This window comes from Tachysurus fulvidraco, chromosome 4, assembly GCF_022655615.1.
Source record: "Tachysurus fulvidraco isolate hzauxx_2018 chromosome 4, HZAU_PFXX_2.0, whole genome shotgun sequence".
NCBI classification, from domain to species: Eukaryota; Metazoa; Chordata; class Actinopteri; order Siluriformes; family Bagridae; genus Tachysurus; species Tachysurus fulvidraco.
The window spans coordinates 7,161,776-7,185,805 of record NC_062521.1 but is presented as its reverse complement, the minus strand read 5'-3'; the positions used below and the strand labels follow the sequence as shown (position 1 = coordinate 7,185,805).

Below are 24,030 nucleotides of genomic sequence, written 5' to 3'. Positions count from 1 at the left end.
ATCGCGATTGCGATATGATTAATCATGCAGCACTAATATATATGTATAATTAAGAATATTTAACATTATATATATATATATATAATTTTATATACTGTACATATTAGTTATTGTGAATAATGTTACATAATATATATAATAACAATAAAATATTATATATATATATATATATATATATATAAATAGACCAAATACCCAAAATCCATTGCTGCACGAAAGGGTCTGAGATCACTTCAAAACTAAAGAGGAACAAAAAGAGAACTGGGTTCTCTTTTGAGTCCACTATATTGTTAAGAGATCCCTCACTTTAAGTGAACTGGGTTTGGTTCTTTTAAAACGAACTGTATGTGAAAACACCCTTAGTAAAGGTGCAAAATTACCTGCTATCAGGGTACTCAAAGAGGCTGAATTCAAAAATATTTGGCTGGCATGTTAGGACTGGACGGTGTCTATCCCACTCAGGAAGGTGCTGCTCTCATTTCTTGTAGCATAGCACATAGTATTAGAACAGGCAGAGTTAATCTGTGACAATCCAGAGCCAGGGACAGGAAGCAGACAAGTAGGCTAATCCGATCATCAGCTAGCTGCAATGAGTCGACACCTATGGTTCACAATGTAGAAAGTGTCTGTTTCCCAAGCTAAACAAAAGTCCACAAACCATCAGGGAATCAGTTTTAGTAACCTAATTAGCACAAAATTAGATAATAGTGAATGCACAGCTGCAACCTTTGATCTGAAGCTGTTAATATTTCTTGCATCTACAGCACTTAGTGTTAATAAAATGATTACTGATATCTATGCATAACAAAAACATGAATGTGTTTGTCGCATTAAAAGAAGTTTGTCCGATGATGAAGTCAGACAACAGACAGCAGCTTGATTGTGTAAAGGATATTAGACAGTGGATGCTTAATAACTTCCTCCTGCTTAACATTAACAAGACAGATGTTCTCATACAAGGACCACAAGCAGTAACCTTTCAAATTAGTAATGGGCCTAAAGTGAACTGGGACGTTTGAATGCTGTTACTACTCTTGCAAGTCGCTCAGGTTTGCTGAATGTGGAGTGGCCGAATGCTTTGTGTCCAAGGAAGCCCTCGTGTCTGTGTCACCTTCTGGCTTTCCCTTTTAGTTATGCTGCCATAGCTAGTCCTGCTGTTGTCCCTGCATGTACTTTGCACATAATGTACACTGTCTTTAACCATCACATGATTACAAGCATATCTAATATTCTCTCTCTCTCTCGCTATATGCGCCACTCCCGAGCTCCCAGTCTTGGGATTTCCACTGTAATAACTTTTTTCCTGACCCGTCTGATCCATCCTGACACCCTAATCCTGGTTGGAGTTTACATTAACAGTAAAGCAACATCCGCCATTGTTGATGTTGTGTTTGCTGCTGCTGCCCTAAAGTTGCTGTGTAACGTGAACCATATACAGTGACGTCAGACTCCGCCATCACAGGGCCGAGTCTGACGTCACTGTATATGGTTCACGTTCTTAGAAGGTTCGCCAGTGGACCCAACTTTGAACCAGCACCAATGCTAGCTCTGAACCAGTACCCGGTTCGTTCCGGTGGAAAAGGGGTATTGGTGGTGCACTCTGCTGGAATAGATCTACTTGAATTGCTGTGAATAGAACCACTTTTGGAGACTATCACACAGTCTTTAAACTGCTAGGGCTTTGGTCAGCTTCGTACTCGGGCCTTGAACAGTAAACATTTGAAGAATTTGGTAGGAAGGAATTAGTGTAAGTTTATAATGTACTCAGAAATTACACTGAACTATTAGTTCCTCATGAGCTCTCAGTTGCACAATTCCACCTATTATCTATTGTAGAAAGGACATTATTTACTGTCCAGGGTCACCCAGATCAGGATGGGTTCCCTTCCGAGCACTATAGAAATAAATTTAACTGAATTTATATTATTTACACACTGAATTTATATTATTTACACAGACTACCAGCAGTTACCACAGACAGAGCACGACATTTTGAATTGGAAAACTAACTGCCTTGAAGCATGCTTACAAACTGTATTAGACCAAAAAGTCCTCAGAGATTAGGGCAGTGTCAGTCTGGGACAAAGGACCAGTACTAATGCTTGTTGCACTTCTCAATTACAACCACTGGCTAAAACTGAACTCTGCTGAAGCGCAGAGGGGCAGTGAGTTTACTTCCGCCATAATTTTAAGTCACACAATTAAAACCGCCAATTAGGATTTTAATGGAAAACGAATATGATGTAAACGAGGAATCATGCTTAAGAGTAATAATTGCTGAACAGCTGAATAAATTAGCATCAGTCCTGTTTTCCACTGAAAAACACTATGTTTTTACAGAATTTGTTTCCCCAAATAGTCCAACTTGTTGAGTAAGACAATATAAATAAATACACAAACTCGAATGCTACGCTCACACGTTCAGAACTAGAGATCATTCATTTTCTACGACAAACTTTATGCTAATATGCTGCTGAATTTTAATCCCAAATATTTCATTTTAGTGGCAAGGAAACTGATTTGTTGTCAAGTGTAATTCCAGCTTAACATCTCAATAATAAATAATGACTTTTAATAAAGACAGGTTTAAAAAACTCTAAAAAAAAAACAAAAACAAAAAGAACATCTTGAACACAACCTTGAGAACCCAGTGATGGAAGAATCAGTGTGTTTACCATATAATCCCTTAGTAATTGGATTGAAAAGACTTCATGTATACACCTCAATCGAGTTGAATGAAATTTTCCATCGAATCGAAAGGGATGGTGTAGGTTTTAAATAAGCCGGTAAAAATAGTAGAAGCCATGTAAAGTCTTGAATCTGTCTATTTTCTCAATCGGTTTAAAAAAAATACCATGCGCGCCTGCGCAGTGGTTTAAAAGCGACTATAGGTGTTCTGTGCTTGAGCTACAATTTTGTTCGGGATGTGTGTAATGTACGTGTAAATGAATACCTGAATTCAATTGTAATGTTTAGGGAACCTAAACGACTACACGCATAGTACGTTTGGAATCTGTATCCGGATTCAATTCATTCGGATTGATTGTTTGTTTTCACTGTGCTGTTTAACTCTGATGCTTCAGAGAAAGTGATTCAAGTTAGCACAAAGCCGCTCATCATCTCGCGAATCGGCTCCTAAACGGATCACTTGGTGACTCGGATCTAATTCACAATCAGTACCATAATAGAAACTGTTTGTAGGATTAAGACTCGTGTCGTGAGAGAAATAAATTAAAATAATTCAAATTAAATAAAAGCAGCATCATGTTTCACTCCGCTGTGGATTTTATAGGTCAATTCAAAACACACTGTCAGTCTCCTCCACCTTAGAGAACCTCATATCCAGCTCCTTCTCTCCACCAGCAACTGTCCGGTTCTCAACCGTCCAGTTCACAGGGGCAAAAACATACAGCCATTTAAATAAAGTAAGCTTTCTGGGTAGCTAGCGTGCTAGCCAGATAAAATGCTTTATTTCAATGAAAAATATTGAAACGGCTAGTAATAACTACATCTTTGTAGTAGCCGAAACATTTTCATATTATTAGTGCCAGAATATTAGTGTTATCTATCTGTATATATAAAAAAAATATCTAGAATCTATCTGCAGGCAGTTAACTCACCTGACTGTAGTGTTGAAAGGCAGGCGCGGCAGCGGTTAGCAGCAATGCTAGCTCTCAGGCTGCGAATGAACCGATTCGTTATGTGATTCTTCGGCTAAGTGTATATCCAGGACGCCCTCTGCTAATGTATCAACAGAACAAACGCTCAAAACCGACCCAAGACAAAACCAAAACAAAATGCGACATTATCCATTCCTAAACGATTCTAGAAATTGACACTGTAGAAAAAATAGTTTAAGTGTGTTAAATGACACAATAAATACGCCAGCTGAGCTATAAAACTTGCGTCGAACTGACTGGTTTAGCTGAAAGCCTTTAGTGGGGCGGCCGATAAGGGTTGCCAGATCCATGACGACAAATCACTCCACAACAATAAATAAAATAAATAAAGACAGTGCTATTTATAACCTCCAGAATCATGACTGTTAATGCATAATGTTTTTTTTTTTATAAAGTAGCCAGATATGCTGTTTCCCCTAAATAGTGTTTACCCGAAAGTAATTCTATAAAAAAAAAAAAAACTGAATCATTGACAAATTGCTGTGTTAGATTCCCAATGTAATATCATTTCTCTTATATCACATCAATTTGTCAATGATTCAGGTTTTTTATTGATTAATGAACTTATTGTACTTTTTTAAATATTATTTATTAACACAGAAAGCTTCACAACAGCAATTTGACATCTTAGTTAAACAAACATACTGTAAAGATCTGTTTATTGTTGATCTTTTAATAATTTACTCATTGTAAATTATTTGTTAGTATAGAAACTATACCATTTTATAATATTATGGCCAGAGCTAATTGTGTGATTTTATAGATGGACCAAAAAGCCAGAATATGAAGCAGAGTGATTTACAGGTTTTACTCTAAATCCCAACAGTGATAGTTTAAAGGTGCCGGGATTTCATCATTATTTGTTCCACATTTGCCACATTTTAATCTTTATTATCTCTTCATGACAGACAGCAGAGCTCATTTACTAACACTCATTTATTTCCACATTATTAGGAAATCATTCTTACCTGTAACCATCTCTCTGTGATTTATAAACACACTACATATACATATGGTGTTCAACTTGATGCTCTGTTTTATTTCTCACTTTATTCTTTATTAGTATTTTGAATGATTTACATATATTTATTTTATATTAAGTGTGTGTGTTTTATATATAATAATGTATTTGCTTTTAATTTTAATGTTATGCTGCTCTATTTATTTTGGTGTAAACATCTGACAATTTATTCATTTAGTGGCATGCAAACAATACATTTACTAAAGTTAAATAAAAACTCATAATTACAAGGTCTGAGGATTAATTGTATGGGGTGGGATAAGAGGTTGTGTAATGCATGAAGCAAGCACAGAATAGGCGGTTGTGGCAACACAGCAGCCTGTCGGGGATACGAACGCAGCAACATTAGTGCAGTGGGACAACTTAGAGACCAGCTAGCTAATTATCCTACAGTGCCCCCTAGTGTTCATATATAAACATTATTCAACATGACAACTTAATTTGCGTTTCTTTTATTTAAAATGTTAAATAAATACCTTTATTTCTGATTTATTTTGAATACATCAATCTTAGAACTTATTTTAAAATTCAAGCTTAAGGGTTCATTAATAAGTCAGTATTAGTAAGCCATAAGAACAGTGATTCTCAACCCTCGTCCTAAATCATAACCACGACAAGCTAAAGTAGTTTTATTTTGTCTTAGAATTAAATAATAATAATAATAATAATAATAATAATAATAATTATTATTATTATTAACAGGAGTTCTTCTATGATTATTTAATATGTATACATGAAGAATAGTTCATTAAAACCTTGTACCACAGCGACATCTAGTAGACATATATTAATATAGCCACAATTCTGATTAAACTGATTAAAACACTGTATATATATATTTTAAATATATAAAAATAGTAAATAATTATGTACTTAGCATAATTTACCATGCACATGTTGACATGGTGAGGAACAGACTAAATACAGATACCAGCTTAAAAGAAAAAGCAATGTTTATGTTATAAATGTGTATAAATGTCTGCCAAATGCTGTAAATGTAAATGTAAATGTGTCATTGAGATAAATGTATAATATTAAAGCTCCTGAAGCATTAATGGGAAGCCTCAGGGGTGACAGAAAGCCCTGAACTGGGCAGTAGTAGGATACTCTCTGCACTTTTTATTTTTACATTAAAAGTCCTGCCATTTTGTTGCAATGTCATTATATAGGAATATATACAATCTGACCTGGGAGAACCGTTTAGATCACCCAGGACTAAGTTGACTATAACAATATGTAATAAACATGGAGAACAGAATGACTGTAATTTATCTAAGAATTTATAATGTTTTTTTTTGTTTTTTTAAATCCGTTCTCCCTTTTGTGCTCAAACTTACTCAGTCACCCAACCGAGGTCTTCTGTCCAGGACTTCCCCTGTCAGGAGGCTTCATCTGTGGGATTGATGCTAAACTCATTGTTACCATTCTTATTTATACCTGTTTACTAGGGGGGGAATATAAACCTTTTTGTTTACATACATGACGACTTTCAGAAGAATTGATGTCGGGATACCAGCTTTCCAGACAGTTATGGGATGGAAACGAAATCCGTGGTTTGACCCAGCCAACACTAGAGTGTCGTTTCTGAAGGAGTCGAATCTTTGAATGAATCACACACCAAGAATTATTATATTTTATTATGGAATGAATAATGAAAATTTTGACATTTATTAATTTTAATAAAAATAGATATAATTGACAAGCACAATGCGCATGTATTTTTGTACACAATGCTCATTGCAGTTGATGAAATTTGAATCCATGCCTTGCCATTGAAAATGCCACAGAGCCTTTTGGTAGTTCAACGAGCCGACTCTTATTGGTGAACCGATTCATGTTCCTACTTCTGTATAGAATGCCTCGTCAGTCAGTATAGTCACGTGACTATTTTCAAGGTACAGAGATATGCTGAAAAGGCATGCACAAATTTGTCAAAAACAGTTGTTTTATAACAATTTTTGACGAGTTTTATATTTTAAAGATACTATATTGCGCTTTACCGAGGTTATTTTATGCACATAATGCGCCCCTAAGCCTTATTTCCCAGAATTCCATGCTTTGTTTACAAACGTCAAATCAGTCCATGTAATGATGCTTCGGTAGTTCTTTTGCTACAGAGTCTTTGTCCGTATGCGGAAGAAGTGAGGTTGTGAGGTAATCTGGAGCTAAACACTATTTAATCTGTAATAAAGCTATTAACCATATACAATATAAATAAATATATAAAGGTAAAATCCCAATCTTAGGCAGCGGTGTGCGCTGTAATCAGTGTGTTCCTGGAGCATGCACTCGATTGTGGAGGTTAAAGGCATAAAATCTGGATATCGTTGTGGATATTGTAACAACGTATTGGGGAAAGTGTCTTATGGTAAGTGAATATTAAGGTGAAAATGCTTCTTTGTGAAGTTTAGTATTCTGAAATGATCTTCTTCTTCTTCTTCTTCTTCTTCTTCTTCTTCTTCTTCTTCTTCTAACCCTAACCCTAACAGGTCGCAATCATCTGTTTCCACCTAACTTTATCCTCGACATACTCTAATCTCGCACCAATTACCTTCATGTCCTTATTTAACACATATATCTCCTCTTTGGCCTTCCTCTTGACTCCTTACCTGGCAGCTCCATCTCAAACATCCTTCTACCAATATAACCATCTCCCTCCTCTGTACAAGTCTAAACCATCTCAATCTAGCCTCTCTGACCTTGTCCCAAAACAGTCAACATGAGCTGTCCCTCTGATGTGCTCATTCCTAATCCTGTCCGCCTTCGTCATTTCTAAAGAGAACCTCAACTTCCTCATCTCTGCTACCTCCATCTCTGCTACCTCCATCTCTGCCTCATGTCTTTTCCTCACTGCTACAGCAGAAAGCACAGAGCATAGCTGTTCTCACTACTGTCTTGTACACCTTTCCTTTGATTTACGCTGACACTCTTCTGTCACCCAACACTCCTGACACTTTTCTCCACCCAGTCCAACCAGCCTGTACTCAAATACTTAAACTCCTGCACATTCTTGACCTCAGTACCTGTAATCTCACTGTCCTACTGTCCTCCCTCTCATTCATATACATGTATTTTTTCTTACTACAACTGAATTTCATTCCTCTTCTTTCCAAAGCAGACCTCCAGCATTCCAGGTGTTCCATCACCTGCTCCTTACTCTCACTACAGATCACAATGTCATCTGCAAACATAATTGTCCACGGTGATTCCTGTCTGACTTCATCTGTCAACCTGTCCATCACCATAGCAAACAAGAAGGGACTCAAAGCCGATTCTTGATGTAGCCCACCCTCCACCTTGCACTCCAATGTCTGACCTACAGCACATCTCACTGCTGTCATACTCCTCTCATACATATCCTGAACTACTCTTAAATACTTCTCTGCCACTCCTGACATCCTCATACAGTACCATAGCTCCTCTCTCGGCACCCTGTCATACTCTTTCTCTAAATCCACAAAGACTCAGTGCAGCTCCTACTGACCATCGCTGTACTCCTCCATTAACATTCTTAGAGCAAAAATTCCATCAGTAGTGCTCTTACTGGGAATGAAGCTGCTCACAAATATCCACTTCCTTGTTCTTCCTCATTCCATCACCATGTTTCCTTATCTTATCCAGATGACACACCTAGAAGCCCTCCTACCTGTCTCCCTGATCACTTCTGCTGTACCACTTCTGCTCTTCCTGACCACCCAAAGCCTGTTCATCTTCTGTCTGAATTCTTCACAACATTCTTTATTTTCAACTTGGTCCAACACTTGGTCTTCTTTTCTATCTTTACTCTCCTCTGATCCTCCATCCGATGCTGTCACAGTCATTAATCTCTCTTAGATTCCCTCGTCTACATAGAATGTAGTCTACCTGCGTACTCCTACCGCCACTCTTATATGTAACTCTATGTTCCTCTCTCTTCTAAAAATAAGTGTTAACTACAGCCATTTCCATCTGCTTAGAAATGTCCACCACCATCTGTCCTTCTAGGTTCCTACCTTAATACCAAATCTGCCCATCACCTCCTCATCACCTCTGTTCCCTCACCAACATGCCCGTTGAAGTCTGCTCCAATCACTACTCTCTCCCATCTGGGAATACTTTCCATCACCTCATCTAACTCACTCCAGAATCTCTCCTTCTCTTCTAACTCACAGCCTACTTGTGAAGCAAAACCACTGATGACATTCAACATTACACCTTCAGTTTCTAACTTTAAACTGACACTCTTTTCATCTCTAAAACATTCCTCACATACTCATCCTTCAGGATCACTCCTATCCTTATTTCTTTTCCTATCTACACCATAATAAAACAGTTTGTATCCCCTGCTAATATTACATACTTTGTTCCCCTTTCATCTGGTCTCCTGCACACACAGTATACCTACCTTCCTTCTCTCCATCATGTCCGCCAGCTCTCTACCTTTCCGTCATTGTACCAACAGTAAGAGTCTCTATTCCTATTCCGTAAGAGTCTCGCCTTTCCTAACGCCATCCTCTCTATTTATCCGGGTTTGGGACGGTCACAGAAATCACTGGTTTGCAACCCCTGTGATCAGATTATTCTGAAATGATATTTGTGTTAATTTTTGCACCAAGCACACCATGCTTTCCTAGCAGCTTTTGGCTCGCATGAACTTTGAGGGAACATTGTGATTTGGTTAACAAGTCAGATTGTCTTCTAAACATCCTTAGAACTCTGATGGTTATATGACAATTGGCAAGGATCAAAGGTTGCTTTCCAGTATAATTTTTTTAACGTAAATTATACAGGACCCTTATCTCATGGGAATTTTAGATTTTTGACAAACATTTTCAAATTGAAATTCAAATAAAATTTTTGTATTTGTAATTGTGATGAATATTACACTACAACATCAATACCTTTAGTATAGTGTTCCTAATAAAGTGCTCTGTGAATGTATAGTCAGCGTCATAACTATTTGGACATTGAAATAAATTAAAAAATAAATGTTTGAAACTTTGTTGTGGTCAGTAAAACTATAAACAGTTTAAAGACTCAGTAAACACTTCAGTTTCCAAAAAAATAGATTTTTTTAGGCTTTACAGGGTTAAATAATGAAAATGTGCAGACTTTAAAGGTATTTCTATCCAATATAGTTTAGACTTGATTTTAAGTTGCTGTTAACTCTCAATATGAAGTACAAAAAGCTGTCATTGCCAGTGAAGTAAGGCTCATTAGGCAAAAAAATCAAAACACATTTATCAGAGTTCTAGCAGAAATTTTATGTGTGAGAAAAAGAAGGACGATCCAGCCAAATGCTTCACAACTGAACGATGCATCACACTGTTTCAAAGTAAACTTGGAAAGAAAATCAAAAGATTTTTTTTTAGAACATAGACGTGGAATATTCAGTCAACTGGCCTAAGGTCCACTTAGCATGCATTTCACTTGCATAAAGCAAAAATTAAGGCACCCCTTGTACAAGAAGAAACTAAAGACCTGGCAACTTTAATTTCTACATTCGTTTTTTTTTTTACTGTTTACTCTACAATGGGAAAACCTTATGGGTGTAATACAGGTTTTCTATGAGATTACTTAATGTAATTTCATTTCCGACCCACTGTAAGAGACAGTACCTCAAAAAAACAATCATTGTTATCGCCAGAGTCCAAATATTTATGAACCTGACTGCGTATTTCAGAAAACGCCAACATGTGATTGCCTTGTCTTTCTTGCAAATTGATCTATAACAACATTTTTGTACAAAACAAAATGTTTGTAAATGATCTTGTGTCCAAAACATCAAAACGGCATTACAAATACCAGTGTTATAGTCTATTCACTTTCAAGACTTGGAAATTTGAAATGCAAACATTTTAGCAGTTTTCTCAGAAGAGGTAGAGCGTGTAAAACGGTGCGAAAAATAGCAATCTGGCAACCCTGTATGGATGGATGGATGGATGGATGGATGTTAGCAGACGGAAGTGCGGTTAGATTTCTGCGACATGGCTGCTGGTGGCTCTCTCAGTGTAGTGGAGTATTTTGGCGGTGATGATGGCCACCGGTGCGGTTACTGTAAAAATGCAACTGGTAATTTTTCACACGGTGAGTGTTCATTTATTTAAAACCGCTAATTTTTGTCTTTACCTGGTATTGACATTTGAACGCGCATTTCCACAGTTGTTTTTTCCCCCATTTCGGATTCAGTGGTGTTTTGAACAATTTTCTAATTATCCTAGAAAACAAACAGCCAGAAACAGCCATGTAGCTGCTCTTACTAACGTTTAACTTTAAAATAAAATAAATTACGTTGTCATGGTGAGTTCTCGCTAGTTGGAACAGCTGTAATTGTGCTAGCTCGATGTAGCTAACTAGCTCCAGACAGATAAACATAGCGCCGTTTGCTAATGTTAAATGGTTGTTTTACAGAGCTGTGACTGATACAACTATAATACCACCGTCGTTGTTATTGGACATTTAATTGGTTAAATTTCGACGTTGTTTCTATGACTTAAGTATATTTGCTAGCTAGCTAGCGTTAGCATGGGATGAAAATGTGCATCCCTACTGACATCCTTATTTCTACCACCACTATAAGACACCCAATTAAAACAACATCAGTGCGTTATAAGACGCCATGTAGGATTTTATCTACATTGAAATGAAGCCATCAGAGAGCCATAACAGGAAAAGTTCACAATGTGGAATGTGTTTCATGGTATTTATTTGTTAAAATAAATTATTTTAGTATGTCTGTTTAAACGTATGTAGAGTAGGGTTAATGTTGTTTCACCGTGTGTTCAATTTGTTTAATTTATTTTTGATGAAAATTGAAGGAAGAAATGAACAGAAGAGTTGATGCTAACAAAAGTTTACATCTGTCATCGTCCTGTCAGTCACCTGCGCACGCGCCACTCGACAAACATCACGTGATCTTGCCAGAGCAACAACGATGTTGAATGTACATCATCATAACACCGGGTCCAAACCTACTAACCACTCTGATGAGATGCTGACAGACAGTGTTGTAGGGATTCTGCTGCATGAAAAGCTTTCACAGCCCTCAAAATAATTTGTTGGTACACTTGTGTGTTGGACCATAACAAACCTTAGACACGTTCACATGACACTGTCTGCTATATGTACATATTTTCTGGACACTGCAAGTAAAGTTGTTCTAGGGAATAATCCACAGTGGCATGGCACGAGGGGCTGGATGCTTAAAATTGGATGCAAGGGATAAATTGTAATATCTATCCATCATGATTCAGCTCATCAACCAGACTTGGTGTTGAGAAAAGCATATCACAAGGCCTCATTGATGACATAAGATTATTGTGGGCATCTGATAGCCTAGTGGATAAGGTGTTGGACTACCAATCAGAAGGTTATGAGTTCAATCCCTGGTCCACTAAGCTGCCACTGTTGGGCCACTGAGCAAGGCCCTTTACTCAATTTCTCAGTTGTATAAAAATGAGTTAATGTAAGTCGCTCTGGATAAGGGTGTCTGCTAAATGCTGGAAATGTGTATGAAATCTAATATTAGAGGACACACACAGTTAAAGGCAGACTTTCCATCCAAACAGACAAAATGATTCACTATTGAAATTGACCAGGTTACAGTCACAGCAGAGTCGCGTTGTCTGCATTAGTTTTTCGTGTTTTACTGTATAAAGTATCTTTTATGGGTAATTGAACCTACAAATTAGTAACAAGAAGGACTAGTGTTGGCAGCAGTAGAGGCATTCCCGTCAATGCCTCGGTGTAGTGTTTCATGCAGGTAATTTAACGATTGCACGCAAAGTGCAAAGTGCGTTTCGTTTGCTTGTAATGACTCCCTCAACCTTCTACAAAAGTTCATGGAAAAGTGCACAGGCAGCTGGGAGTGTGAAACGATCAATGAGAGACCCCTAAATGCTCAATAACTTATGTTACCGATTACAAGTGAACTCAAATGCATTTATTTATAGTTTATGCCTATGTTCCTACAGTATGATCGATCAGCCCTTCCTCTGTTTAAGGTTTCATTACTTTTCCAGTAATTTCAAGATTCGTTTTTTTTTTGTCTGTCATTTTGGGTTTGTTCTGGCTTGCTTTTCTAAATTTAATGCTGACCATTCTTCTAAATCATTATGTCAAGTCAAGAGTCAAGAAGCTTTTATTGTCATTTCAACCATATATACTGTAGGTATTGCAGTACACAGTGAAATGAAACAACTTTTCTCCAGGACCATGGTGCTACATAAAACAAAGACAGGGCTAAGGTCTTAGTAAGTCTTAGCCACATAAAGTGCAACTGTGCAACAGGGTGCAAACAAGATGGACAAGACAGTGCAGACAAAAAATTACAAGACAATACACAAAAGACAATAAACAGAAACAGTGCCCGAACAGTGTAAATACTGTATGTTCTACAATATTTCGTGCAGTAATACTAGAATGAACACGGTGTTATAGCAGTAGTTACATGAGATAATGATAGTGCAAAACAGCAAACAACTGAAATGTTAGTATGTGCAAAGAGCAAAAAAGTGTGCAAAAACAGCATGTTAACATGTGGATGGATGCAAACAGCATGTACCTGGTTTATGGATGTCTATTGGAAGTGTGTCTGTGCAGTCCATACAGGTGATGTGCATGTGTATGTTGTGCTCAGTACAGTTCAGTTTCAGTTATTGAGAAGTCTGATGGCTTGTGGAAAATGCTTCGGTACCTTTTCCCAGACGGCAGGAGAGAGAAGAGTGTGAGGGGTGTGTGAGGTCATCCACAATGCTGTTGGCTTTGCGGATGCAGCGTGTGGTGTAAATGTCAATCATAGAGGGAAGAGAGACTCCATTGATCTTCTTAGCCGTCCCCACTATCCACTGCAGGATCCGAGATGGTACAGTTCCCAAACCAGACAGTGATGCAGCTGCTCAGGATGCTCTCAGTGGTCCCTCTGTAAAACGTAGTCAGGATGAGGGGAGGGAGATGTGCCTTTCTCAGACTTTGTAAGAAGTAGAGACGCTGCTGGGCTCTATTGGTGATGGAGCTGGTGTTGAGCGACTAGGTGAAGTTCTCCGCTAGATGAACACGAAGAAATTTGGTGCTCTTGACCATCTCTACAGATGATTCGTCGATGTTCAGCGGAGAGTGGTCGCTCTGTGCTCTTCTGAAGTCAACAACCATCTCTTTAGTTTTAACATTTAGAGACAGGTTGCTGGCTCTACGCCAGGTAGTTAGCTGTTGCACCTCCTCCCTGTATGCTGACTCATCTTTCTTGCTTATGAGACCCACCACGGTCATGTCATCTGCGAACTTGATGATATGATCTGATCTGCGTTGCTGCACAGTCGTAAGTCAGCAAGTGAACAGCAGTGCACTGAGCACGCAGCCCTGAGGCACTCCAGTGTGGTGGTGCTGGAGATGCTGTTTCTGATCCGGACTGACTGAGTTCTCCCTGTCAGGAAGTCCAGGATTCAGTTGCAGAGGGAGGTGTTCAGTCCCAGCAGGCTCAGCTTCCCCATCAGGTGCTGAGGGATGATTGTGTTGCATGCTGAACTAAAGTCTATGAACAGCATTCGTAAATAAAGTGTCTTTATTGTCCAGATGGGTGAGGGCTAAATGAAGGGCCGTGGCAATGGCATCGTCCGTGGAGCGGTTTGGACATAAGGTCACCTTATGTGCCAAATCTCACGTGCATAAAGTGATTTAATTTTTGCTTTAATCAGCAGAGAATGACCTTTTGTGTAGCTGAAAGTGCTACTGTTGATAATATTAGAGAAATCATTCACTGTGAGCTTTTAGAGAAAAGCATGGAACTCAAAGCATTTAATCCTGCTGGAGGAATAAAATAGCCATTATAATGATCGTTACAACTGGTTCACAACGTCCCGCCAGTAAATTTAAATCACCATCAATTCTTATATCATGACATGTCAAGTCATGAGGAGTGAGGAACCGTGTGTAGCTCTTGTTCTTGATGAGTTACAAGTAGAGATGGAGCAATACGTCACAATGCGAAAAGTGGACGTGCATGAGGTCTGATTTTCATCATCCAAACCAGCGTTTTTTTAATGATGCACTGCAGAGTTGCACTGTTTTAACACAAGTTTATGTTCCTCACAGAACGACCAGATATAAGAGAGAAAAGACAAGATGTGGGCTATATTGTAACAGCATTTATGTGTTAGACAAATAATTGTTATCCCACTGTTTAAAATTGAGTCATTATAAAATGGACGTTAATTAATTCATTTCACAATGGAGCTAAAGCTATTTTAGTTTCAGGTTATTATCGAGAAAAATATGCCAAGGCTGAAATAATGGAGCTTTGAATATAATTTACCTCATCGAGATTTTGTAGCTTGAAGCCATTTTTAGACTTGAGAAGCTTTTTAGTTGTTTTATTTGAAGCTACAACTTTCGAAATGTGGTTAGTTCATCACTTAAACAAAACAATATAGATTTTAGATCTCACCATCCCCTAATCTTACAGTGTATTACATGTGTAGTTATATTACTTGCATTAATCATATTTTCATATATAGAGCGTGTCATCTTATCATCTTTTTATTAGTTTTCCAGCTTTTTCTGATATGTATGCATGTAATTAGCAGGTTTTGTGCTCTGATTTATTGTTCATTCCTGGCCGGCCGGTCTTCCCAGGTCATGCGAGCTCACGGCTGAAAGAAATGAAAGCTTTTTCCATAGTGATAAAGATATCACTCAAAGTGGTTAAACATGATACACTGGATTCACAAGCACAAGATCTGTCCTCAGATTTGCATGACTCAAACTGAAACCTGATTAAGAAATCTGTTTTAAATCAGCTATAAAACTAACCACATTACGCTGTGCCTTTATGAGATTCGCACGCTGTAATACGAGCTTATTACTTCATAGAATAGTGAGTAGTGCTGCACGATTAATCATATCGCAATCGTGATATCAAGCCTGTGCGATTATATGACGCAAAATGCTGGGATTTTATGAAATAAATGGGTTGTCATGTGTGGACATGACAACCCATTCTCTCTGAAAGCTGTTTGCCTATTTCATCTGCTACACCGCTAATCTGCTATCTGCTAAACTAGTGAGTTTCAGTTTAGGCAGTGGCATGTGTGGCGCGTATGGTCATGTGACTTTTTCCGGTGTGCAGCGCGGAACGGGTGAAGATGGATGCCGAGCAGACGGACACTGAACTGGTGGCCAGAAAAAATGCTACCTCTGTTATGTGTGTTAATTTCGTCAGACGAGACAAGGCCAAATATGTTCAACAACCTTTTTTTTCATAAGATGAGATGATGACAAGACTGCACCACTGTCCAAAACGCTGACTAAGACTAAATTAATATGGATTATTGTTGACGAAAAAAGACGAGACACAAATGTTTTGTATAAAATAAAAACTAAGATAAAATCTATTCATTTTCGTCTACAATTGTCTCTGCTTTTTCATCAGCTGTTACGCCTTTAAAATATTCAGAACGAGTTCGCAGCTTTGCGCTGTTGCTCATTACAGGTCTCATACGCCTGTTTGTATACACCTAATTGTATTGCTTCCGCTAAAGAACATAGTGCGCTCCGTCTCTACGGTTATAACCCTGTGTGTCTATTGCAATGCTCTGTTTTACATTTCAACGGTGTGTTTATAGTTAGCAGCGGACTGTTATCAAGAGATAAAATAGTGTGTGCGTAGAAAAAATTCGTCCACACGCTGCTCAAAGTCCTGAGCGCAAGTCCACCGTCTAGGCGGCTTTTTGTGTTAAATGATATTTCCTTGTCGATGCGCAGGTGCTTTTATTGTACATGACAGATTATGTCCCGATGACCGGTCTTTACATTACGATTAAAAACAGTATCAATAAAGTAGAAAATGTGATGTGCAGTCAAGTTCGAGTGTATGCACTGTTTAAACGAGTGTTCTCAACTTCTCACTGATACTTTTGTGATTCACGGAGTTTTGACAAGTTTTATAGCCTTGATATTGTTTCTTATTCAAAAGTGGTGACAGAAAAAACTCTTTACCCCCAACCTGAAACCTCTTCCCCTGTCACAATCACATCATAATCAAAATTAATAATTAGGCTTAAAAGCAAATGTATATGTAAGGGAATCAAGTTTAATAATTACATGTAATATTGCTCCAAATATCAATAATGGTGTGTGCAATACTTGCATATAAGTTGGTAATTTACTTTGTGTATGTGTGTATGTTTGTGTGTGTATGTATGCGTGTGTGTGTATGTGTATATAATATATATATATATATATATATATATATATATATATATATATATATATATATATATATATATATATATATATATATATATATATATATATATATATACACACACATGCATACCAAGCAAGTTGACTCATGATACCATTTGTTTATTATATCGCAATCGCCATATTGATCTCAATAATCGCAATATGACATTTTCCCCAAATCGTGCAGCCCTAATAGTGAGTGTGTGATATGATCTAAACAGGTCAAACTTTAAATGTATAAAAATAACATTAATCGGTTAATGTATAAAAGCATGCTGACAAAATAACATTAATAAAATAACATTTATTTGTTCTAACTAGGGCTGAAAAAACCCCCAAAATATTTTATAATAGTATAGAATCAACAAATTTGGTATAAATGACCACTTGTGGCTAAATGAGTAACTAACACACAGAATGTGGCTTTTTTTTTTTTTGGTTGCTTTTTTCAATAAAATGATAATAATATAATATAATTGTGTAGCAGGAACCAGACACGGAGCTCCAAAGTTATGGAATAAAAACACTGTCAATAATAATCGTACGTAATTCAAAGCATTGTGTGTAAATTCTAATTTGGTTGTGCGTAATTTAAAACTATTGTATGTAATTATGTTTTTTGTGGAGTTGGATCCCAAAATCTACGGCCACGACAGTTTACAGATACGAGAATTTGTGTGTTTGTTCAAATGCATCTCCAAAATGTACGACTATGACAGTTTACACACACAACGCTTGTTTTCACAACACCTCTTTTTTACACACGAAAACGGTCTGCGAAACAACTGTCAAAAATACGTCATCACGTTCACAGGCATTACTATCCGAGGGAAGATGAATCGATTCCACGAAGCGCGCGTGTGCCCCGCATGTGCCGAGATGGCGGGTTAGTTATCACTAATAACAGAGAGAATTTTGTGCTAACACTTTAAAATAATGGTTTTTATTTTATTTCTTGACTTTTACAAGGCATTTGATACTGTTGAACATACTTTTTTATTTGAAATCTTAGAGTTTTTAGGTTTTGGGAGTAATTTTTGTAAAATAATTAAGATGTTTTATACTGACATATAGTTCTGTATCCCTGAATCCTAGTATAACTCCTAGGTTTGAAGTGCTCTGCAGTATTAGGCAGGGATGCCTGATTTCTCCCAAACTGTTTATTCTAGCCACTCAATCACTTATATTACTCATTAATCATAACCCAGATTTGCATGGGATCTAAAGGAATTTAAAATTAGTCAATTTGCAGATGACACAGCAATCCTTTTAAAGAATAAATTCATGGTTGATGTTGCCCTATATTCAGTCTCGATTTTCCCTAAAGCTTCAGGATTTACCCTTAATATTAAAAAATGTGAGCTACTTCCCATTCGATCATCAACGGACTCTATCATCTCTTCAATTTAGGTTAAAGACGAAGTGAAATATTTAGGAATAGTTTTATCTAAAAATGCTATTAGAAGAGAAGACGTTAACTTTTCTAACCAGTTAAAAGATATGAGGAAATCTTTGAGCTATTTCCAAAATAATCTATCCATGCCACTCCCTGTATGTTTCTACAGTTAATGTTAAGAAAGCTAATTCGATCGTTTTCCAATTTCTGTGGAAAAACAAAACTCATTATATTAAGAAATCACAGCTGGTTAAAGACTATGATATGGGTGGTATTAAAGGACATTCAAGATTAATTGGTTGAAAACATATCGGTGGCTTAGTGGTTAGCACGTTCGCCTCACAGCTCCAGGGTCGCGGTTCGATTCCCTTTGCTATTACTTATACTGCTTAGTTCATCTTGCTTCCATATTAGTTTGTAGTATTAAGCTCAGTGTTAATGCAGTACTACCTATTACTTCCTGCATAGTCACTCGTTACCAACAGACCATTATTTTAAAGTGTTAGCACAAAATTCTCTCTGTTATTAGTGATAACTAACCCGCCATTTCGGCGCCAGTGCTTTCTATGAGTGGTTTAGAAGAGGGCGGGGTGCATGCACGCTTCGTGGAATCGATTCATCTTCCCTCGGATAGTAATGCCGGTGAACGTGATGACGTATTTTTGACAGTTGTTTCGCAGACCGTTTTCGTGTGTAAAAAAGAGGTGTTGTGAAAACAAGCGTTGTGTGTGTAAACTGTCATAGTCGTACATTTTGGAGTCGTATTTGAACAAATTCTCGTATCTGTAAACTGTCGTGGCCGTAAATTTTGGGATCCAACTCCACAAAAAACATAATTACGTACAATAGTTTTAAATTACGCACAACTAAATTAAAATTTACACACAATGCTTTGAATTACGTACGATTATTATTGACAGTGTTTTTATTCTATACAAAGTCAGCTAAAATGCCCAAATGTGACCACTTATTTTAGTTTATTTTTAAAAGGCAGTGTAGATTTTAACACTGTGTGATAGATGTTGAAGAGCTCTTTCATAAAGCCCAGCCAATATAATATATTCCAGTGACTATATATTTTTGTCTACTTTATATTTTGTTGGATCAGTGTGCACTTCAAAGAATGTTGATTTTCATATATAATGTAAAGTGAACATTTCAATGATCATCTTTTTTTTTTTTTTTGCGCATCGTGTCATTTCAAATCATTACACTCATGTTCTTATTCAGCGGCATCTTTTCCTAACCAACGTACTTTTGTAAATTTGTTCAGAGAATAAACTTTTCTTTTGCTAGTAACCTGCATTTGGGAGTCTCATGTTTTTCTTGTGGCCAAAGCAATTTTACACTAAACAGCTCATATGATTTATTGTGTTTTATCTGACTTGAAATGACTTTGTATGAAACCATCTGCCCAATGAGTAAATGTTAAGCACTTTGTTTGTTTTTACATTTCTATTTAAGTGTAGCATCCATTTCAATCATTTTGTCTTTGTTAAGACCAGAAGCATACTTGTTCAGAAGCACTGAAGCCGTGATGGAGCCTAAAATTATTATTATACACTGTTTAATAAGAGAACTTGTGTACTTGACAGAAAGTGTCCCTGCTGTTGTGTTAATAATATTAATGGATATCTATGAAAATTAAATTACTCTTCTCTCACCCCCTCTTTTTCCCCCCTCTTTTTTTCATCTTTTTATTTTTTAATTTTTTTTATATTTTATTTTATTTATTCACTTGATGTAGGTATGTGGGCCCATTCATTGACAGTCCAGGACTACCAAGACCTCATTGACAGAGGATGGAGACGGTATGTACAAATAGTTTTCTTAAATGAACGCTTTTTTTAAATTTCTCCATGCAGCCTGTTGGTGATGAAAGCATCACAACATAATCTAATTAAATGCAAAATTTATTATGTCAGCATTATTTATTTAAGGAATAAAACATTGAGTAAGCTGCTATAGAAAAGTCATTTTTTTAATGAAAGTATATTTTTGTTATTGTTCATGTTTGATATTTAAAATTGGTAATAAATAGACCTTCTGGGAAAACCTGAGGTGGTTTGAAGGAAGGGCAAATACAAAGAAGGGTTTTTAATACCCCACTTACCTTTACATTTCCAGCATTTAGAAGATGCTCTTATCTAGAGCGACTTACATTTTATCTCATTTTATACAACTGAGCAATTGCAAGTTAATGGCCTTGCTCAGGGGCCAAGCAATAGCAGCCTGGTGGATGTGGGAATCGAACTCACAACCTTCCAATTGGTAGTCCAGCACCTTAACCACTAAGCTACCACGTCCACTATATCCATTATATATAAAAGTAAAATGTACTTAAAAAATGTCCACTAAAATAAACTTGTATTAATCAGATTAATATTTAAAAACTTTTTTTGGCATAAATCTGTTAGTCAACCTCAGTTCTAATCAATACTACTAAATCTTAAAAAAAGTTTACTTTTTATTCACTGATTAATGGGTAATGTCACAAATGCCACAGAAAGCAAACTTGCTGTGCTCAGTTGAAAACAAAATAAGGAAACCAGAACACTGCCAGGAAAACAAAAGAATGAGTATGAATCAGTGCTACAGATCCAGCACAAGTCAACACGGATAAATAACACTAACCAGAGCACTTATACAAATAAATATATGTAACAGAATCCAGACATCACCTTATTGGACCTCATGCATCAAGGAGACAACAAACAAATTCATGATTACATTGTCATGCATCATCACAGGAGCAAGACATTTTGCATAAGAAAAGGCGGTTAGTTTGGAAAAAAAGAGCCCTTGAGTTTGCTTTTGAATACTGGAATTGCACCGTCAAGTTTAAATAGCTAATTTATTTAACTGATGTATACATGCAATGCACATTTTGTTAAACCAGTTATTTTCCAGGTGAATGGTATTAATTAAAGAAATGTTAAGCATGTGGAAAAAGACTTATTAATCAAGCAATAAAAATTAAACAGCAAGCCTACAGGATGGTATATTGATGCATGAGATTAATGATGTTTTATTTTTTAACATTAGGATTTAAATGTTTTTAAACAGCTTACAGTTCCACACTCAAGCCTTCTGACCAATCAGATCTGAACATTCAGTTGCTTTTGTATAAAGCTAAAAATTGTATGTTGGGTGAAAATGAATATTTGTGCCTCATGCAGGTGATGTTTTTCCTTAAATTATAGGACATTTCTGTAACCATGCATTTATTTCTTTCTTTTCTTTTTCTTTAAATGTCTTTAGAAGTGGCAAGTATGTTTACAAGCCTTTCATGAGCAAGACCTGCTGTCCACAGTACACTATCAGGTAAATGGCGTTTAAATGATCGCAGTTAAAGGCAGGGTCTCCGTTGTTTGAAAGCCAATGTTGACATTTGAAATCACCAAAACAAACATGGCCCTAACCCAAATGGGTCCCACCCCTGTACTGATAGCTCAATACATTAAACTCAAACCTCCACTGCCACCCCCTGAATATACACAGGCCTCCTGTGACGTGACCCGACTGACAGTCACACTCTCCTCAGCATTAGCACACTGACAACTGGCACATTAAAAATGTTTACATGCTCATATTGCACACCACATCTTGCACTAGTCTGCTACCAGCTGCTGACCTTGAATGCCTCCTGTTGCATGTGTACAAGATCAAGGAAGCATTGTAGTCTTCATACCTATATTTACTGCTTGAGTGTATATTCTTTTGTGTATTTAAATTAGAAATGTCTTGTTTAATCGTTTAATGTCTGTATGGATGTTGCACCGTTTGACCTGTGAGACACGACATGTTGTTCCACTGCATGTCGTAGCGAAATGACAAATAAAGAAACTTGAACTTGATACGTAACCCAGGCAAATAATGGAAAGACATGTGTCTTTATCATAGCTGAAGGGAAGAACAATACGATTGCAGATAAACAAAAAAGCAAAAATGACACAAGCATAATCATGCAAAGGACAAAGGCATATATTAGTTCTGTGTTCCAAAGCAAAACCAACGTTACTCACCTATCGAGAAGGAAAACAGCACCTCGGCGTCTTAAGTAAAGTTGGCCGCATATTCACAGTTTCCAGAGTCAATAACTCCTGAGCTAAACACTGTTACTACACAAAACATGGTTGTAGCTGCCTCTCTACATTACTATGACAGAAAAGAGATGTTATTTGTGGAGTAACAGCGTTTAGCTCAGGAGTTATTGACTCAGGAAACTCCAATCTGTGACTATGAGGCCAACTTCCTGCTCCTTCAGTTCTCTCCAGCGCTGGAAAGCTGATCCTATATTAACACATCCTACTACTTGCCTTATTGTAAACCTTTCTTCGCTTTCTTTCTTTGTTTTTATCCTCCATGTCAGTGTTAAGACCGCTTTTTGCTAATGTCACACATGCGCACTGAACACTCTCTCCGTCGCATATTGACAAAGACACGCCCCTTTCTGCTCATTGGCTACACGTTAGTTTTGTTTGTCGGCCCGACTAAGTTTTCTGAAGCATTTCTCAAATAACAGAGACCCTACCTTTAATTAAATATAGTTCAAATATGTATACAGATATGAAGATTTATATGTAAGTGAAAAACTGTAAAATGTAAAATGTTTTATATATGTAATATAGGCATATGAAAAATAAATAAATTTTATATATATATATGTTGTTTTTTTTTACTTTTTCAAAATCTTTGTTAAAGGTGCCATGCCTTAAACTTTCATCCTTCAAAGACGCACAAGAAGGTCTTAAAGAAGATGACAAAGTTCCTGTCGAAAGGGGAGAAGCCAGCTGCCCATGATGCCGGCTGCGATGGTGCGTTACTGCTTCCAAGTTCTAGTTTGTTGGCCTCTGTGTTAATCTGCAAGTGTGTATGTGGTTAATTCTATACTTTCTTTACATTTCATTAGATTCCGTTCGTTCTAAAACAAACCTTGTTTCTGATGTTATTTTCTTGTATGGTTTCAATCTTATTTTTAGTGTGAAACAAATTATTCTGGTAAATGAATTCATAATGAGGAGAGGCAAAAATTCATCAACTGTTTGAGGCGTTCTCCATTTGGAAAGTAATGTCACATGAAATCATTGTGAAAACAGAATTGTTCGATTCTTCTTGTTAATTTGTGGGCAAGGAAAACTGTTACCGTGTATAATTTTAAGGTTGTGTATTGTATGATTTATTGTTTTAGAACTGATGCCTTGGGTACCATTTTTTTTAATTAACAACAGATTCCTTCAAGTGTAGCTTTTGTCACTCTTTGCATTACCAGAAACAAAGTGACTTCTCAATCTTAGGTTTGTTTGACATCCCTAGCTTCCTAAAGCCTCTCATTTCGTCTCTTCAGCGGACAGCGGCTATAGCTGCTGGAGTATCCCAGACGTTTTTCTCAGGTGCGCTTCCCATGCCGTGCCATACTAGAGCAACATCTCCTCTTATCCTCATTTAGATATTTTGGCTTCGTTGTGTTACATTTATTTATTCATTGAGCTAGAAGGTGTGTAAAACAAATAAATAAAAAAAATCAGTGGGTAGAATTTTCCCATGGAAAGTGGAAAAAGTGCAAACATTACTGAACTGGATGAAGATAGGTAGAGAGGTAGACACAGAGAGGTAGAGATGAATTATACTGCTTATTTTACTAGTTGTTTGATTATTATCTAAAGCTGACACGATATTGTAACTGTTTGCATGCACATAACATTTCATGTATC

At 36.9% G+C, this 24,030-nt stretch overlaps 2 protein-coding genes across 17 annotated transcripts in view; one reads left to right on the top strand and one right to left on the bottom strand.

Annotated features, from left to right (window-relative positions):
• The window catches only part of tmem63ba (transmembrane protein 63Ba), a 37,117-nt gene extending 30,849 nt beyond the window's left edge, over positions 1 to 6,268 (bottom strand). For 2 of the 5 annotated variants that reach the window (XM_047812705.1, XM_047812710.1), the window contains exon 1: positions 3,621 to 3,960. The gene's annotated coding sequence lies outside the window, so the exon portion shown is untranslated. Of the gene's footprint in view, positions 1 to 3,620; positions 3,961 to 6,038; positions 6,153 to 6,180 lie in introns of those variants that run through there. The other 3 variants (XM_047812708.1, XM_047812707.1, XM_047812709.1) reach the window with 3 other exon arrangements.
• Positions 6,269 to 6,614: 346 nt separating this feature from the next.
• LOC113655310 (arginyl-tRNA--protein transferase 1) overlaps positions 6,615 to 24,030 on the top strand; it is a 74,929-nt gene continuing 57,513 nt past the window's right edge. The window contains exons 1-6 of one of the 12 annotated variants that reach the window (XM_047812398.1): positions 6,615 to 6,855; positions 6,948 to 7,069; positions 20,064 to 20,127; positions 21,578 to 21,640; positions 23,021 to 23,133; positions 23,614 to 23,709. In XM_047812398.1, the coding sequence (XP_047668354.1) occupies positions 6,985 to 7,069; positions 20,064 to 20,127; positions 21,578 to 21,640; positions 23,021 to 23,133; positions 23,614 to 23,709 (421 nt within the window). In that variant the 5' untranslated portion in view covers positions 6,615 to 6,855; positions 6,948 to 6,984. Of the gene's footprint in view, positions 6,856 to 6,947; positions 7,070 to 10,455; positions 10,768 to 20,063; positions 20,128 to 21,577; positions 21,641 to 23,020; positions 23,134 to 23,613; positions 23,710 to 24,030 lie in introns of those variants that run through there. The other 11 variants (XM_047812399.1, XM_047812402.1, XM_047812405.1 and 8 more) reach the window with 11 other exon arrangements.